Raw genomic sequence first — 20,583 nt, 5'->3', positions numbered from 1 at the left:
ATAACTAGGTACCTATGTAAAAAAACATACACGAACACGAAGGAGAGAAAACTCATCATATTTGTAATAAACGCACAATACAACACAATCTCGCTTATTTCAGCTTCATTCAGCAACCGAGGGAAAAAATTTCGAGCCCTCTCAGCGTAGGTAGGTAGGTACTCGTATAGCAAACGTTCTCTTCAATCTGTGCTCACTTTCGGCCACAAAACTCGACGATTTTCATCGGCTCGCAACGCAACACGAAACAACGAAACAACCCTTGTAATTTATTCGACGCAGCCCGCATTCTATGTAGTAAATACCCATCTACCTGCGAACGTGCAATCAGCAGGTTTAAATTAACTCGCGGTGGTTTCATAACACCCGAACGCAAACAGACATCGTACATCAAAACGAAAAGTACATTTGGTGAATTTCCATTTATAAAGTTACACATTTTGAAAATTTTACTCATTATGACATCTGATGTAGTGTCTATGCCCAAGCCCAACCTGAGCTGTATGATGTACCCCCCCCCCCATCTTAAGCTTCATAATAATTTAGCAGGGGGCATTATTGAGCTAAAAAAAATGAGATAAAATTTCAACTTTTCAGGATAAAAGTCAAGATTTTCTCACATGGAAGAATAAAGAGTACTTCGAAAATTCTTAATCAACAACCTCAAAGTACCCAAATATACCCACACGTCCTCAAAAAAACATGATTTAAACAGCGAAACTATCGTAAAATTCACTCGTCGATTCTCTCTCAAGTAGTACGCCAGCCATCGACGAACGAGTTGAACGCCATATTACAATATTTCCACTTTATAGCCGACAAAATCGTTTCCATTTTGTACAGATGGATCTGACCAAAAAAAAACGCACCGTAGTTCAACTTTTTGATAACTTTTGAAGCGCCGCGTAAGCGAAATTTAAGCGAAAAATTAGCGTCAGCTTGTTCGCCCATTGTGCAGAACGTTTTCGTACGAAATACACGCGAACCATCGTCTATCGAATGGTTATGCGAGTGTGGGCGGGTGGCAGAGGTGTCGAAAGGGCGCCGAATTTTCCTATTTGCCGAGATTTTTCACCTTATACATACATTCTATATTATACGAATCGTTTATTCGCAACACAATCGAGATTTAGTGGAAAACTCTCCACTCCTCTCTTCACCTTTCCTCTACATAACCTGAATCATGTAGCGTGTAGTCTTCATGTAAAATAGGATTCTCATATTCTATTTCAGACCACAGAGCGCTTCATTTTTTCTCAAAATTCAAACAATCGCGCTAAAAATAGCGAGCAGAATCGTTCAACTGCACCGAGTCACCGCAACATTCAAAATGTAAAAAATTAATAAATAAAATAATGGTAATTACGAAATAAATTATTCTCCTTATTACAACTTCTTTTACCCAGAAAACCGCGAGAAAATATCACACAATTCGAGTTCATAACAGACAAAGGTACTGGAAAATACCAACTCTCGCGGCAACGCGAATTACACAAATGTCACATAAGTTGCATATCGTACACTCTGCAGGCGCCTCGCGCCTCGCCTTGTTTCTCTTTTGTTGACTAATTATGCAACTTGCAACGCAGTCGAGTGTAAAAAAGTTACCACAAATTGTATTTCAACGACAAATTTACGTTTACGAGTTTAATGCGTTTTTGTAAATATTCTTTCTCTGCTGTAAAGTTTTTACTATCGCACTGCGCTGTTTCGCGGTAGTCGCGATTTTTACTAGATTTAAATTTTAAAGGTGACATTTTTCAGTACTCTTAAGGTTTCTTGGAATTAAAGTAAGTAAATAATTGAATGCAGCGCTGTCGACCTGAATAATGAGATGTACTCGTATCTAGGATCTAGAGAGCATTTAGGATCCAGATTCAAAAACTTTCTTTGAGGCACTCGATGTTTCTGCGCACCATATAGTTTTCAACTCTTAGAGAAGACCATCATTCTGCTTCATTAAAAAAAAAAAATCCTCAGGAATTTTCAGAGGTCATCCTGGTGATTTTTTCATTATAAATTCATCTTTTAAAAAAGTCAACAAATCGCTTGGTGACTTCTTGTGAATCTGTCACCAAGAAGTCACCAGAATTCACCAAGGAGTCACCAGACGTTCAAAAAAATTTCAAAGGCCATGAGGACCTTCTCGTGATTTTTTCACCAACATTCACCATAAAAAAGACATCACACCCACTTGGTGTGTTCTGGTGAGTTTGTCACCAAGATGTCATCAAAATTCACCAAGGTCGAGTCACCAAACAATCAAAAAAATTTTAAAAGGCCATGAGGACATTTTGGTGTTTTTTTTTTTTTTTGTCAACAATTCACCATAAAAAAGATATTAAAACCACTTGATGAGTTCTAATTCACCAAGGAATCACCAGTCATTCAATAAAAATTTCTAAGGTCATGAGGATATTCTGGTGATTTTTTCATCTTAAGTTCACCTAAAACACAGTCAGAATCTCACTTGGTGATTTCTGATGAATCTGTCACCAAGAAGTCACCACATTTAACTGAGGAGTCACCAGACGTTCTAAAATATTTTCAAGAACCATGAGGACATTCTGGCGATTTCTTCACCACGAATTCACCACAGAAAAGACAAAAAACCTACTTGGCGACTTCTGGTGAATCCTTCATCAAAAAGTCACCAGAATTCGCCAAGGAATCACCAGATTTTAAAAAATTTCTAAGGTCATGAGGGCATTCTAGTGATTTTTTTACCCACAATTCGCCATAAAAAAGACAAAAAAACACTTGGAGACTTCTGGCGAATCCGTCTCCAAGAAGTCATTAGAATTAACTGAGCAGTCACCAGACGTTCCAAAATATTTTCAAGAGCCATGAGGACATTCTGGTGATTTATTCACCAAGAATTCGCCACAAAAATAACAAAAAACCTACTTGGTGACTTTTGGTAAATCTGTCAGCTGCCACCAAGAAGTCACCAGAACTCACAAAGGAGTCACCAGAGGTTCAAAAAAAATTTCTATGGCCATGAGGAGATTCTTGTGATTTTTTCATCACACATTTAACATAGAAAAGACAGCAGACCCACTTGGTGAGTTCTGGTGAATCTGTCACCAAGAAGTCACCAGAATTCATCAATGAGTCACCAGACAATCAAAAAAATTTTAAAAGGCCTTGAGGACATTTTGGTGGGGTTTTCACCAAAAATTCACCATAAAAAAGACATTAAACCCACTTGATGAGTTCTAATTCACCAAGGAGTCACCAGACATTCAAAAAAAATTTCTAAGGTCAAGAGGACATTCTGGTGATTTTTACATAAGTTCACCTAAAAAACAGTCAGAATCTCACTTGGTGACCCGATGAATTTGTCACCAAGAAGTCACCAGAATTAACTGAGGAGTCACCAGACATTCCAAAAATTGTCAAGAGCCATGAAGATATTCTGGTGATTTCTTCACCAACAATTCATCCACAAAAAAGACAAAAAACCTACTTGGCTACTTTTGGTGAATCTGTCACCAAGAAGTCACCAGAATTCACCAGGGAGTCACCAGACATTCCAGAAAGTTTTCCAGGGTCGTGAGAACATTCTGGTGATTTCTTCACCATCAATTCGTCATAAAAAGTACAAAAAACCCACTTGGTATGACTTCTGGTGAATCTGTCACCAAGAAATCACCAGACATTCAAAAACATTTTCAAAGGCCATGAGGACATTCTTGAAATTTTTTCACCAACAATTCGCCATTAAAAAGACAATACACCAGCTTGGTGAGTTCTGGTGAACTGTCACCAAGAAGTCATCAGAATTCACCAAGGACTCACCAAACATTCAAAAAAAGTGTCCAAGGTCATGAGGACATTCTGGTGATTTTTTCATCATGAATTCACCTAAAAACAAAATCAAAACGTCACTTGGTGACTTTTGGTGAATCTGTCACCAAGAAGTCACTAGAATTTACCAAGGAGTCCCCAGACAATCAAAAAAATTTTCAAGAGCCATGAAGACATTTTGGTGATTTCTTCACCAACAATTCGCCACAAAAAAGGCAAAAACCCGACCAGGTGCGTCTCGGTGAATCTGTCATCAAGAAGTCGCCAGAATTCACCAGGGAGTCACCAGACATTCCAGAAACTTTTCCAGGGTCGTGAGGACATTCTGGTGATTTCTTCACCATCAATTCGTCATAAAAAGGACTTCTGGTGAATCTGTCACCAAGGAGTCACCAGACATTCAAAAACATTTTCAAAAGCCATGAGGACATTCTTGAGATTTTTTCACCAACAATTCGCCATTAAAAAGACAATAAACCAGCTTGGTAACTTCTGATGAATCTGTCACCATGAAGTCACCAGAATTAACCAAGGACCCACCAAACATTCAAAAAAAAATGTCCAAGATCATGAGGACATTCTGGTGATTTCTTCACCAATAATTCGCCACAAAGAAGACAAAAAACTTACTTGCTGACTTCTGATGAATCTGTCACCATGAAGTCACCAGAATTCATCAAGTAGGTACTCACCAGACATTCAAAAAAATTCCTACGGTCATAAACACTAGAAAATTGACTTTTATTAGAATTGCGAATAATATGTATGTTCCTAGAATAATTTGGTTAATGGAATGAAATGTACTGGGACAGAGCGTTTGTATCTACTCAAGTACTTGCAGATTTGATCGCTTAGGTATTAGATTAGAAAAGATCTTCAAAAGTTGGGAGAAAATTACGAATTTTTGCAAAATTTAAGAAAATTGGACGAAAAAGTGTTGGAAACATGTTAAAATGAAATAAAACACAAAATAAATATTTGAAACGAATGAAAATTAGTAAAAAAGTGATGAAAATTTTGTAAAATTTTATAAAAATTGTACAAAACAGTATTCAAAACATAATTAAAAGACTAAACGTCACTAAAAAACCGAAAACGTACGAAGACCACACATTTTTCTTTCGTTTACCAAAGATTCCTCTAATATAAAAGAACGAATTCCCCACGTACAATCCAAATAGGTAGGCAAATATACCTAGTAATAAACCTGAAAGATGCACTATCCGCATCAAATAAAACATCTCCACCTCGACTAATTATAATTAAGTACCTACATTACACCTAACAACCATTAATCCAGACAACGCACTCGCATAAATACACATATCTCTTTCAACTCACCTCCATTTCACTCCCCACCTCTCCAACTCACCATCTGCGTCACCCTTGGAAAAAATAAGCCAGAAGCATTTCCACTGCAACGAAATTTTCCGTTAATTTAACTCGACAAACGAGCACACTCGCTGAGGGATCCGATACTTCAAAGTAGAAAACACCTAAAGATTACCTCGTCACTTACATTCCCTCCCCTCCTTTGTCCCCTGCCATGGGCACCATTTGACGTTTATCACCTCGCGAATAAGTAGTACGCGGTGCGCATCGCATCGCGCTCACCTAGTTTTTGTGAGCACGCGAGCATAGCTTTTTGATTAACGAAATATTAATTATTAACTCGCAGTCGGAAAACCCTTTCCGTTTAAATATTTACAAAAGAAACACAAACCTTACTCTCTGTCCCTCTCGGGCTCGGGTGTTTTTCTTTCCATCTTTCAGCGTGTAGCCATTTACCTACGTACATATCTGTGTATAGTGTGTACCTTGTACTGTACATACCTTGCGTCTTTGTGTTGCATCTTTTTAAACCCTTTTCGCGTTACACAGACGATAATTTCTCGCGATAGAGTTAAAAATCACTTGTACATAGAGGTATGGCGAGTACATACCCAGTACCTTCACTACACTGCAAATAACGAGCACCTTTCGTCTTTCGTCTCCATAATACACATACATACACTATGGGCAAAAAAAAAACACCCAAAGAAAACAGGTACTTCGTAACTTCGTAAAATCTCGTACCGTATCGTCCTCTAATTGTGAATAAACAACGTTGCTGTTCACTGTTTGCTCGGATTATCTACCATGTTTTCAAACACATAAGTAACTCGAATCGAATGTACAAAACCATAAATATGGAATACACAGAATACACGTCAAATCACACCTACCTGAGTATACATCGTTGGCTGAATCTGGATTGGTTTCTGTAAGTCGGTTTGAAAAATTCAACGTGTGTAGCGAAAGAACGAACGTCGAAGAAATTCCGCCAAAGAAATTTGAACATGAAACAAAATTTGATTAAGAAATTCCATTAGTTGATGATCAAATTAGAAATGAATTCAATTGACCCAATATAAATTGTAGTACGCAATAATATATTACCATTTATGCCTTTAAGATATGCAAATGCTAGGTTATCTCACAATCAGTGGTAAGATACATTGAAAAATGTACTTTGGATTTTCATTGCTAAAGGAATTGCATCTCTTATCGCAATTAAAATTCCAACTTTCATAACTATGGTCTCAATCAATTGATTGGTTTACACTTTACATCTAATCAGCTTTTAAGGAGTTCATAGCGTGAAAAGCTTTTTTCTTGGGATTTTGAAACCACCTGAAGGAAATCGATTCTGAAGCCAAAAAACTCTGTGGTAAGGTTTTCAGCTCACTACCTCACCCCAAGCTATCCAAAAGACACAAAATTGTAATTTTTGTACAAAATCTATGTTAGTTTCAAATCAAATTTTTTCAACCTTGGGCATTTTTAGAAATTTAAAATTTTTTAGAATGATGGTACCTCCCCAACAATAAGCAAATTTTTAGTCCTTCAAACGTATTTTTAGCCAGTTTTTTTCAGAGAGAAAAAAAACTTCAATGCCCAGGTTTTCCTCAAGTACTGGCAAGAGAAGGGCATTTAGATTTACTCGTAGATTGAGTGTTTTTTCATGTTGAGTTAGGCATGTCGACCGGATACGAGGAAAAAAATACATCAAAAATTGAAAAATAATTAAAACAGTTTAAATTCTGGCTGCAAAAGTTTTCAAACATACTACGTATTCTTATCAGAAATTCAGCTTCTGTTTGATTTCAAGCCACAACATTCGAGAAATTATCCCTCGTTCATTCTCAACATTTCTCATTCATTTTTTCAACTATTGTTTTTAAAAAAATTTTTTACTTTAAAAGTGAACGGACAATGAAGTCTTCATTTGCTAAAATTTCAAACTTTAATCGTCAGGGGAAGATTCAGCATTTTTGCTCCCCAAACAGAATAAAAATTGCAGCCCTCCTCCTCCTCCTCCTCTAAAAAATCATTCACCAGTTTTTTTTCAATTTAGAATGCACCCCAAGAACTTTAAAAAAAAATCATTATCTTTTTATAAATTTTAATCACACTAACTTTTCCAAAAAAAAACACACCTATCTACGATAAAATTTGACTGGAGGGTTTCCTTCTAATTTTTGAATAATTATAAATGTGAAATCTTGAAAAGAAAAAAATGTTTTTTTTTCTAGGGATTTCAATTCCAAAAAAAAGAATAGGTACAAATTAGGTCAAACGAAGTGAAGGCAAATGCTTTCAAAAATTCATATTTTTTCAACACTTGACGTAATTTAGAATTCAAGTCACTCAGAAAAAATCTTAGCTCTGGAGTTGCCTCCTGGAGGGGAGAAATAAAAAAGTCTCAAAAAAGGGAAATTTTCAGAAAAATCGCTGATTTTTTCCCTCTAGCTTTTACTTAACCTGTTTTGGAAAAAATGGCTTAACTTTAAAAGATACTTAGTATTTTAGATTTCGCATTAACCTAAGCCATCGCCATCAAAATCCGATACTTTTTTAAAGATTCCACAAAGTGATTGAAAATTTGCATCACTCATTTCAAAGTAAATTTGTGGTTTGAATTTTTTTTCTCAGATGTTGCGCAATACTTATGCCGAAACATTGAAGGATATAATTTCTGAAATCGAAGAAATATTTTGGAATACAGTGGTGCCAATTTTTGGGTCATTACTGCCAATTTTTAGAAAATTATTTAAAAAGGCCAAGAACTTATCAAATACTAGTCTACTCTAAAGTCTAAAAGCTACTCTAAAATAATAAATTTTCAGTCATTCAGAAGAAGGAACCCTAAAAGTGGTCTCGGATTTTGATGACAATATCTCAGATCGACACAGAATCTTAAATATCATATTTTGGAACAGGACCAGTTCTCCTATAACAGGTTGAGCAGAAGCTAGAGCAAAAAAACCACGTTTCTTTCGAAAATGCTTCCTCTTTGAGGACCCATAATATCCCCTCCAGGGGCACCTCTTGAGCTAAAAAAAATTCTGACTGGCTTTCAGATCAAAAAGAAGAGGTCTTCAATGAATTTCATCAAAATCCTTCGACATTTTTCTCCATCCTTCCCGCTGTACATATGTATCTAATAAAGCTTCCCTGATGATCATAATCCCCCTTTAAAAAACCTCACTACTTTGCCTCGTCTCATTTCAGACTCGAAGAGCTATCAATTTTTATGGAGTTTTTGTACAAACTAATAAATGAACGAACCATATCAACAATTTAGAAAAGTGTTACTCATTTAACGAGTTTAATGACCATCTTTGCTCATCTATATGTATGTTACCTCCTGTACATACGAGTACTACACAGGAACATTGACTATGATGAAAAAATTCCACCTCTACGTCGCTTGCCACCCCACTTATTAGATTTCTCTGGATAGATACCTGAAATTACACTACCTACATGATGTTTCAGCGTGGCACTATAAGGTGGCTCATTCGTACCCCTCCCCCATCCAGTTATATTCATCTTATCCTACAGTGATTATGCTCATTTCGTCAGCTAGTACACGAGAGCTGTTTAGTTTTAATTTGCAGCTTGTTTTATTTCGTTAATAAAAATGAAAATACTTTCGTTTGCAGTGTACCAACAAATGAACATATTCAACATTAAAACGAAACGTTGAAAACGGTAGGTAACATCGCACCATTAAGCACCATTTTTCGTTTTTACTTCACACGAGTATCTATATACTTGAGAAGAAAACTCCGAACTGGATCTTTCTTCTCCTCTTTCCCTAACCCTTCTATCCAAATTCTCGCCAACGCAAAATACAAATAACATTCGGCAAAACAAAAAATGTTTCAAAAATAGAGAGTTCATTAGCCTAGAAAAAATACAGGGTGTCACATAACCAACCTGCGCCTTTGGTCGTGAATCGAAAAGCTTCTCGGGGCGGTTCGCTCCATCCGAAACGATTCTTGGCGATGACTTTAGCCTCGTATTGAGTGGCCGGATCTAAGTCTGTAATAAGGAACGACATAGAGTGAGTGAATTGGTCGCTGGGTGTTGTCTGTATCGTGAAATTCTTCCATTTTGAACGAGCACCGCTTCCTTCATAATCTCCTGGTGCGTACATCACATCGCCATCCTGTTCAAAAAACCAGAAAAATGAGCATCGATTAAATCAATTTTATACATCGACTCTGACACTTAATTTCTTGAAAAAAAAACTTCGATCTAAGTACGGATCGAGAGCAAGTAGTATATGAGGGGGGAGATGCAATAAGCAAACCTTTAGCATAGTCTTTAATTTATTCATTGGTTAAAAACTTCCAAATAGTACCAAGTTACCATCGTCGTGAAGTAAATTTGTTTTGTTTGTTGACTTCATAAAGTTCTTTCTTCTTTTTTTTTCCTAACCAAGTTCACGATACTTTTTATTTAAATTATTCCACTTTTTCCACTTGTAAACCGAACTGTTTATATTCGGTAATTTTTTTTTCTTTTTGTAACTCTCGTCCCCCAGTTGCTGTACTTCTTGTCCGAATAAATTGTTATATTTTTTTTCCTACGTAGAAGATAAAACTTATTTTGGTTGAAAATTCTCCACTTTAATTACTTTTTATACCGAAATATACCTACTTGGTAAGTTACCACGTAAATTTCGGCCGCGTTGGATTCTCCCTTAGTGTTATTTCATATTTTTTTCTTTCTAAACGCAGGCAGTTTACGTCGAGCAATTTTCATAACGCGCGGATAAATTCAACTAATAATGATGTTCGCCGCCGTATACACCGAGGTGAAAATTTGTTTCGCCATAATGGACTCCTTTTTATGGCTCGTAGATATGTAAGGGGAACGCCCACCCGAATAAATTTAGATTGATTTACGCTCAAAAATAATGAGATTTTTCCCCTCGCTTTTGGGTATTTTTTCTTTCTTGACATCGTAGGTAGGTGGCCATATAGGCTATAAAAATAAAAGATGAGATGCAGTTACGCGTTCTTCGTCGAAGACTTGAAAAAAGGGCAATTAAATCGTCGAGAAGTGTTTCGAAAAAAAAAGCTCGCGAATTTATCGAATTTTTAATGTTTTTGGAAAAGAATTTGACAGATAATTTGAACAAATTTTGAATTCAAGGAGAATAACTTTACGATACAATGACGCGACTTTTAACAGAGTGAGGGAGTGAGGGGGGAAATCAGGAGAGAGCTTTCAACTAGCATCGGTGCTGATCTTGAATGTTGGCAAAAAGGTATTCCCAGGTAAAATAGGCGAAATGGCCCTGTTCCCAGATTTGGAAAATTATAATGGACTATTGTGGGGAACCTCCAAAAAAATTTTGAGCGGAATTTCCGCCCCTCAACCCCCCCCCCCCTGAACAGAATAGCCGAAAAAATGCGTTTTTTGCGGGAAAAATCGGTATCCATGAGTACCTATAGTGAGGAGAAAATTCTGGTTCCACGCGAAATGTGTAGGGGAAGCATGGGCCTTTCAACACGTTTTTTTCAACATTTTTATCATAGTGGTGAGGGTAAAATTGACAACAGAAAACTTTGAATCGCCACAGCTCCAGAAAATTGACCCTTTGGTAAATTACTGGTAATTTCCAACTTTTTGGTAAATTACTGGTAATTTCCAACTTTTTGGTAAATTACTGGTAATTTCCAACTTTTTGGTAAATTACTGGTAATTTTCAACTTTTTGGTAAATTACTGGTAATTTTCAACTTTTTGGTAAATTACTGGTAATTTCCAACTTTTTGGTAAATCACTGGTAATTTCCAACTTTTTGGTAAATAACTGGTAATTTTTGGTAAATTGCTGGTTTGGTTTTTTGATAAATTATTGGTAATTTTTGGTAATTTACTGGTTTGTAACACGTGTAAGGTGAATTTATAGTAACGTGTGGTTTGTTCCGAGGGAATTCTAGTGCCTTATTAGTAATTTTTGGTAAATTATTCGTATTTTTTTTGGGTCAGGATTTTTCTATTTTTAAAGAGAACTAGAAAAAATGAATAGAAAACAAAAAAAAAAAAAAAAAAAAAAAAAAACGAAAATCGTGAGGAAAAATATAAAATTACGAAGATTGATTTCAAAAATGGAAAAAGCAGCACTTTAAAGACAAATTCTGACAACCGTTGGGACTTTTTGACAATTTTTGCAAAAGCTGTACTTTCAGACTATTTCGGCCAACAACAAAATTTTATTGACCATTTTGGCATAAAACAGAATTTTTTGGATAACGTGTCAAAAAAGGGTCTTTGCCAACAATATTTCGTCAAAAAAGTAGAACTTGCTAACAATTTTCACAAAAAGCAGGCGTTTTGAAAATTCTGGCTAAAAACAGAAGTTTTTCTTACAACAGTAGGTATTTATTCTGGCCAAAAAACTGTTTTTTTATGACCACGAAAAAAATGAATTTTGAGAACGATTTCGCAAAAAACAGAGCTTTTTACCATAATTTTGGCAAAAGTAAGAATTTTTACCAATTTTGGCAACAGAATTTTTGAACATTTTGGCAAAAAGTAGGAGTTCTTTTTCAGTAATTTTTACAAAAGATAGGAGTTTTTTAAAAATAATTTTGACAAAAAAGGATCTTCCTTACAATTTTGACATGCTTAAATGAGATTTTTTGACAATTTAGGCAAAAACAGAACTACAAAGACTTCTGGGGATAATTTTGGCAAAAGCAGGAATTTCTGAAATTTCGGCTCCTATAACAAAGTTTTTTGGCCATTTCTGCAAAAAATATTAGGACTTTTTTGATAACGTCAAAAAAAGGCATTTTTCGACAATTTTGGCTAAAAACAGGAATTTTTTCGCAATTTTGACAAATGTTGATATTTTTAAATGATTTTTTCAAAAGAGAAAATTCTGTACAATTTTGGCAAAAATTAAACTTTTTTGACAATTATTCCGACAGTAACATTTTTTGAAAATTTTGGCAAAAAACAGGTGCATTTTTGGCAATTTTTTACAAGAAGTTGAGATTTTTTGATAATTTTTGCAAAAATAGGAATTTTCGAAATTTTTGCCAAAGAAAATGTGTTTTTTGACAATTATGGCCAAAAACAGTGCTTTATTGACAATTTCGACCAAAGTTAGGATTTCTTAAAAATGTTGATAAAAACGAGATTTTTTTCATAATTTTGGCAAAAGCAGGAATTTTTGGCAAGTTATTTTGTGCCCAACCTTTCAACCCGGAGCGTTGGCAGTTCAAAGTTTTATTTTGCCAATTTTACCCCCACCACTATGATAAAAACTTTTGAAAAAATCGTGTTGAAAGGCCCATTTGTTTCCCCTACACATTTCGCGTGGTACCATAATTTTCTCCCCACAACTCATGGATATAGATTCCCCCCCAACACGTTTTTTAGCTATACTGTCCAAGGGTGGGTGAGTTGAGGGGCGGAAATTCCGCTCAAAATTTTTTTCGCAGGTACCCAACAATAATCCATCATAATTGTCCAAATCTGGGAACAGGACGAATGACCATACCTGGGAATACCTTTTCTGATTTAGAATCCTCATCAAGTTAAAAATAATAATAATAATAATAATTTTTCCAATTTTTTCTCGATTTGTCGACAACGATTGAACCCAGATCAACTGTACGACACCCTCGACTAAGCTGCATGAATCGATACCTTCATTACGAGAAAATTCACAACGATACACCTTTTTTTCCGCATCTATCCAGCCGGGAAAACAGTGCACATCGCACATCGCATCGGTCGTCGTGTTACTGTCCTGAGTTGAGAGGTCACGCCATCAAACGAAGGCGTAGTTATCTCGTAGCAGCAATTTCCGGTTTTTAATTAAAACCCCGAGTGAGAGAGCAAGGATAAAGATGTGCGTTCATATTGTCTACTCTGTGCTCCACTCCATCGCACCGACAATCCGACATGCAAAAAAAAAAGGCACGCCGAGCTCGAGCCAGTCGCGATTTTGCCGTCAATGAAATCGCTGTACGAGCCGTTCCCGCCAAAATTTATTGCAAGATAGCGAAATGTCCTCTCATCCTACAGTACCAAACCGACCAGATCTCTGTGTACGTACAAAAATGACACGACTACTTTATTCCCTCGTCGACCCTTTTTTTTTCCAAAACATATACGTATAGTACCATACTAGAGAAGGAGAAAGAGAGAGAGAGAGAGAGAGAGTATTATGTTGTACCACGAGGACGACGAGTATTACCACACAGAGAGTGGCGTCGAGTCGAGAGATGAGACCTACACAGAGTAGGTACACGCTTCCAAATGAAAAAGCTATTCTTCATTTTTAAATTATAATTTCTACGGAATTGTAATATACGCCGCTAATCTGACGAACTTAAATTAAGCCATTATCTTTTTTTTTCAACCCCGCCCCCTCTTTCTCACCCCACAATCTAGCGGAATTGTGTTCGTCCATCTCGCTCACTCTTTCGTATAGCTTTTCTCTTATATGTACTATACCTACCATATATGCGTTCGAATAACGATGCTAGAATCGAATAATACATTTAACTCGCTCGTACCGCATCATATACGCTTAAACGGAAAACTCGTAATTGAAGATTTTTCCATTTAAATGTCAAAAGTTCATTCGAAAAGGTTTACATCGCAATGGGTACCTACCCTGCTCTTCACTCTCTATGTTCAAGTAACACGATGCAGGGTGCAGGGTGCAGGCGAAGCACATAGTTTGATTTAAAGCTCCAAATCGACTCGAACGAATTACCGTTCGCGTTGTTTTCTGTTTTTTTTTCTCACTTCGGTTTTTAAAATAGGCAGGTATGTCTCGATAGTGAAATTAATTCGAATGCGTAAAATCTCGTCGGAATTTAAATACCCGCAACGACGGTGTTGCTATTTTTGTGACGCGAAAATTGGCAATTTGAGAAATTCTTTTACTGAATTTGATTTAGTAGCTCTCGAATGATTTGTAGATTCTGAGCAAATCGCGTTCGCGAGCGAATTGAGCTCAGTTATTCAATGACAGGAGTGTCGCTATCGAGTTTCGTCACGTAACATAATTTTAAACCAGATTTGATTTTTCAGTGATTCATTCGTTCGCGAACGATTTTTCTCCTGTAAGCGAATCGTTCGCGAACGAATAATCCATAATTTTCTTAGATAGATAGAAAAATGTCCAGTTTCGTTTAGTCAGACAAAATTTTATTTGGTTTCCAAGCGATTCAGTCGTTCATGAACGATTTTTTCTCTTCTGAGCAAATCGTTCGCGAACAAATCATTCAACTTTTTTTTTATTTAATGGATTGAAAAATGTCTAGTTTTATCTTTTTGTTAATCGAATTATTCAATTTTCAAGTGATTCAGTCGTTCTCGAGTAATTTGTGGGATCCGAGCAAATCGTTCGCGAACGAATCGAGCTCCGTTTTTGATGACATAGATTATAACTCCCAAGTTTCAACATGTCATGGTGTCACCATGAAACCTATTTGATTTTTCAGTGATTCATTCGTTCGCGAACGATATTTTCTCTTCAGAATAAATCGTTTGCGATCGAATCGAATTCAGTTTCTCATGACAATGACAGGATAAAAACTCTTAATTTTGAAAATGTAATCTTGAAACTAATTCGATTTTTCAGTGATTCATTCGTTCGCGAACGATTTTCTCCTCTCTGAACGAATCGTTCGCGAATAAATCATTCTCAACTTTCGTTGGTGGATTGAAAAATGTCCAGTTTTGTCTTTTTGTTGATCGTATATGATTCAGTTTTCAAGTGAATCAGTCATTCTCGAGTAATTCGAGGGGTCCGAGCAAATCGTTCGCGAACGAATCGAGCTCAGTTTTTGATGACAAGATTATAACTCCCACGATTCAACATGTCAATGTCACCTTGAAACCCATTTAATTTTTCAGCGATTCATTCGGTCGCGAACGATTCGTTTCTCTTCTGAACAAATCGTTCGCGAACGAATCGAGTTCAGTTTCTCATGATAGGATAAAAACTCTCAAGTCTGAAAATGTCATTTCGAATCTAATTTGATTTTTCAGTGATTAATTCGTTCGCGAACGATTCATTCTCAATTCTTATTGGTGAATTAAAAAATGTCTAGTTTTGTTCTTTCGTGTATCATTTGATTTGATTTTCAAGTGATCCAATTGTTCTCTGAGCGAACCTTTCGCGAACGATTCAAGTCAAATTTCAAGCCATATATTTGTCAGATTCACGGTCACATGAAATCGGTGAAGATCATTCATCTGCTATTCATTTGTGGAATCCAATCCAAAAAATTGAAACTTCACTCAAACCCAAATCATAAAACAATTGAAATTATTTTTTTCTAGATTTTCTTTTCTCTGTTTTCCTCATCGTGAAAAATATTCCCCTTTCCAACAAAGACACCCCGGCGAACTTCATTATAAAAATAAATCTGCGTCGAACCGTTCCGTTCGCGTCGCCACCACCGGCAATAAAAACCTTCATTACGCTGAAATATTACCACTTTCTCAGCCTCTTCGTCCTCGTTTATCGCCACCCGCGCTATTTCCAGATTAAAATTTCTCGCCTCGAAAATCATTTCGGCAATTACCCCCGATCCACACCTCCCTCTACCTCTTTTTCGACAACAGAAAAGAAAAGGAATCAATTCGAAGGCATTTCGGCGTCAACGCTTGTATTTTTATACGCGACCCTTGGAAGATTTTTAAAAAAAATTACCTCGCGTTTAAGACGATGAGGCGTATCAAAAATGAACGACAGAGCGAGACAGAGAGACCAAAACAGTGCAGTTGGAAGAAAGATAGACGACGAGTTGATTATGAAAGACAGCCCGGCCAGACTCGGCTCAGGAATCGGTGGCGCGGTAAACGGTCCGTAAATTAGAATTGTATAAAATTCAAATTCAACAATCGCTTTTACTTCTCTGAAATAAGGGTGAATTAGAAATTACGACAACAACTGCTTACGCTACGTCGCGTCGCAGTCGCACTGCCGACGAGTCGTTCGCACAAAATATTCATCAGGTAATGAAGACGGCGAATGAGCTGATTACGTAGATTTGCGCAAACGACTCGACTCGTCGCGCCCAAAACCCCAAAGTCCTGCTGCAAAACTTTTCGAATGCATATACAACTTGGAGTGGGGTAAACGCGGAGACGGCGACGTCGTAAAGGCGGTATGAAAGTAAAATCTACCGCTTAAGGCTTCAATTTACATACCACATTATGGAAAAAAGGGGGTGGGCTTGGATAGATATGAGGAAGCGAGCAAAAAATAATAATTGTCGTTCTAAGCGACGATGGCGAATTCTCTCTCCATTCTTCGTTCGCTATATAATTCTTATGAATAATTAAGTCTTTAAAATGAGATAGACAAGAGCCAACGATAGGGTAGAGGTACCTAATATCCCTTACGCATTTTTTCTGTTACCCCTTCAACGTAGATACGTAAATCGATGCACAAATTACATTCGGCCAACGACAACGACCGACCAGCAAGCAGTAGCAGGGAGAATAATCCGGGCGACAATTTTCCTTCAAACTTCTTCCCCACCCCGAGTTCAAGCCTTACGTTTACCTTTAAATACGCAAAATATGCCGGTAACTAGGTCAAACGACGATTCCATTATTTGAAAATTTAATTACGAAAACCTTAAAACCTAAAACTGGGTCCAATTCGCGGACCAAACAAGGCGAGGAAGGTGAAAAAACCCCTCTCCGACAAATAAAAACGAACGAAGCGGCGAAAAAAAAAGGAACACATTAGCGACAGAAGTGAATTTGATTAAAAACAACCTCTTTTATTTCTGTTTGCTTCGCAATTAACCGTAAATTTCTGAAGCTTCCTTAACGTACGCCCCCGCCTACCCGATCCCTGTTTCTCTTTAATTAAAGAAGTTGCCTTTCTTTATTCCTTTGTATATTGTACTATGTAGTGTACTCGGTATACCTATCAGAGACGTAACGTAAGCAACAAAAGGGGTTATGAAATTCGCCATTTCGTCGTCATTTAAATTAACGGTAAGTAAAAGAAAAATGTATTTAACCTCGTAACGGTTTAGATAATTTAACCGCAATTGTTATACATTTTTCATGCGGCAGCCTCGCCGAGTTTGTAAAAAAATATCCCTCCACTTCGTCAGAACTGAGCGCCGCCTCTTTCTTAACTATATCGTATTGCTTACGACGAGCGAAAAAAAAAATACGAAAAAACACGCCGACTAAATTATTTTTTTACCTAAAATTAATTCATTAGCCGGACGCAAAAAGTTGAATAACTAGACGTTCCTTTCTCTTAGTTTTCCCTGAAGGGAGTTTTTTTTCCTGTACCGTGTACCACACCGCAGCACGGCCATCGAGTTTCCAAGGTTTTCTTTTTTCGAATTTTAAAACCGCTGATTAATCGCATTAATCGTTGCCGGATCGTTCGTTGGGTTTTTGCCACTATTTTTAAACTGATTTACGCGGGGAAAAGTGTGTTTTTTGAAGTAAGTACATAAATATACCTAAGCTGATTCGAGGTTGCATAATATGGGATGAGTAGAAATAGAAAGTGGATTGAATTGAGCACTATCAGAAATGCGGAGCTGGCAGAATTGGGATTTGTTTCGAGATCACAGTGATATTAATTTCGACCAATCAGAATTTTTAATTTTGAAACGTTGACGTGAAGTTGATCGATATACTTACGCCATCGCCGGAAAATGAGTTCAATTGGCTTAAAAATAGAACATAGTTCAAAATCCAGAAAAAATTGATAGATCGAATGGAAAAATTTGTCGAAGAATTGTTGAAAATGATAGAAATTGGTGGGACATTGAGAAAAGATTTGAAGAGTGATATTCCAAAACTCGCTTTGTCTATTTTTATCAAAGTTGGGTTTTCAGCGGTACCTGGTAGATGAAGTATTAACTCACATTCCTACATCATCAACCTACCAAAATGAGGTGTTAAACTCACCTAAATAGCCCATTCACTAGAAATTGAAAAAAAAAATAATGTTCCAAAACGCGCTTTGTCCATTTTTATTGAAATTTTTTTCAGGAGTATTTAGTGGATGAAATGTATACCTACACTCCTACATCATAAATCCACCCAAATAAAGTGCTAAACTCGCCTAAAAAGCCAATTTACCCGTTTAAAGGGAAACTGTTTTTCCTCTCTCCTGAAAAGTTGTGAAAATGGACAAAGCGAGTTTTGGAATATCACTCTTCATTTGTAAAACTATTGCGAAAATAAAGGGAAAAAATTTGCATCAAATCACTTGAAATTTTCTTCAAAATTGGTGAACTTGACTTGTAAAAATTTAAAAATCATGGAAACGAGTTAAGCAAAAGAAAAAATTTATGAAATGTCTTCAAAACGGTTCAACAAAAGTCAAATTTAAAAAAAAAATTCATAATCAGGTAACTGTTTGAAAAAAAGTTTGCGGAAATTTCTCAAAGTTGTCGTAATGTTTTTGAAAATGAAAGAAAAAAAAATACGAGGGATAAATTGCTATTGATTTTCAAAGATTTTCTCTTCATTTTAAGAAGTTTCTACGATGACATTTTACCAGCTTTTGATTCAGTTTCAACACGTTTTCTTGCCTATTTCCCATAAATTTTTCAATTCAGTAGCATTTCGCACAATTTTCAATTTTTTAAAGTTTCTTTTAAATTTTTAATCTTTTTTAGTCAATTTTACTGACTAAAGACGACTCGTTCGCGACTGAATGAATCACTGAAAAATCAAATTAGGTTCAAGGTAGCATTTTCAAACATTGGAGTTATTATCCTGTTATGAAAAACTGAGCTCGATTCGTTCGCGAACCATTTGTTTGGACCCTATAAATCACTCGAGACCGACTGAATCACTTGACAATCAAATCATATGATTAACAAAAAGACTAAACTAGACATTTTTTAATCCACCAATAAAAGTTGAAAATTATTTATTCGCGAACGATTTGTTCAGAAGGGAAAAAACCGTTCGCGAACGAATGAATCACTGAAAAATCGAATAGGTTTCAACTGTTTCTAGGTGATATGTTGAAACTTATTGGGAGTTATAATCCCATCATCAAAAACTGAACTCGATTCGTTCGCGAACGATTCGCTTATACCCTACAAATCACTCGAGAACGTCTGAATCACTTTAAAATCAAATCATACGATTAACAAAAAGACAAAATTAGATATTTTTCGATCCATCAAGAGAAATTGAGAATGATTCGTTCACGAACTATTTGCTCAAAAATGAGGAAAACCGTTCGCGGACGAATGAATCACTGACTAAATCATACAAAAATTGACAGAAATACAACCTCCATCAAAAATATAACCCAATTCGTTCGCGAACGATTCGCTCACATATCGAAAATCATTCGAGAATGATTGAATTACTTGAAAACTAAATCAAATCTAATTATATCCGACAAGACAAAATTGGATATTCTTCGATTCATAAAAAATTGTTACCAATAAACCGGGGTAACTTTGATCAAAAAACCCATGTTTTATTTGTTTTTTTATGGTTTTCATCCACTAAAATTCGAGTTGGATTTTTTTAAAAAATTTTTTCTGAAAGTCCCATCTTTCCTCTACATTTTGACGGTGGAACGAGTTCTGTAGCCCAAAGTGGTCAGACGTGGGAATTTTTTGAAAATTTGCCAAAAAAAATTTAAAAACGGGGTAACTTTGACAGCTTTTTTTTATGACGTATTTGCATTGGAACAAATCAGTCAAAAAAATGAAATAACCACCTGAGGTAACTTAGATATAGACAAATAAGTACACGATGCATAATTTACCATTCATTTTTCAAAATCAATGACAAAAATCTACAAAAAATGAAATTCGAGTTTTAAAAAAAATGAAAAAATCCAGAAAAACCGGAAAAATTGAAAATTATCGAAATTTGCTGCGGTTTTTTTCTGCTTTTCTTTTTTCCGCGATTTCTGGAGCGGAGGAGGCTGGTTTTGCGGCGATTTTTCCTTCTCTTTTTCTTTTTGCCACGCTTTTGTCGATTTTTGGTTTTCAAAAAGTCGTGATCAATGTTACCCCGCTTTTTTTGACTAGTTACTGTGGCGGCGCGGTGTGATAAAAAAAATGTTGTATGAGAATTAGGGTTACTTACACTTATTACTGCACGGTAGGTATAGTCAACAGATCCAAAACTATTTTCTACCTTGATTTACCCGGAGGTTTTTGTAAAATCAAAAAATTGAGAAGAAACCGTCACATTTTTTCAAAACACGAAAACGTCAACTGATAATACACAAACATCAAAGATCTACACATATTCTGATAGCCTGGACATTTCTCTTTCCAACGAGCACCCGGTGACCGCGGTAGGTTCATAATTACGTCACCTAGGGGGCCCTAAGTGTTGAAAAACGTTGCCGATCAAAGTTACCCCGCACGGGACAAAGTTACCCCGGTTTATTGGTAATGATTCAGTCACTAACGATTTGCTCGAAGGGAAAA

At 36.2% G+C, this 20,583-nt stretch overlaps 1 protein-coding gene across 2 annotated transcripts in view; it reads right to left on the bottom strand.

Moving 5' to 3' along the window:
- LOC135833008 (limbic system-associated membrane protein-like) overlaps positions 1 to 20,583 on the bottom strand; it is a 489,776-nt gene that overhangs the window by 5,717 nt on the left and 463,476 nt on the right. For both annotated transcript variants that reach the window (XM_065346596.1, XM_065346597.1), the window contains exons 9-10: positions 9,076 to 9,307; positions 6,036 to 6,071 (exon numbers count right to left, since the gene is read on the bottom strand). In XM_065346596.1, coding sequence (XP_065202668.1) covers positions 6,036 to 6,071; positions 9,076 to 9,307 — 268 coding nt within the window. The remainder of the gene's footprint in view (positions 1 to 6,035; positions 6,072 to 9,075; positions 9,308 to 20,583) is intronic.

This window comes from Planococcus citri, chromosome 1 (genome assembly GCF_950023065.1).
Source record: "Planococcus citri chromosome 1, ihPlaCitr1.1, whole genome shotgun sequence".
Lineage (NCBI taxonomy): Eukaryota > Metazoa > Arthropoda > Insecta > Hemiptera > Pseudococcidae > Planococcus > Planococcus citri.
This window is presented reverse-complemented; position numbering and strand designations above follow the sequence as displayed.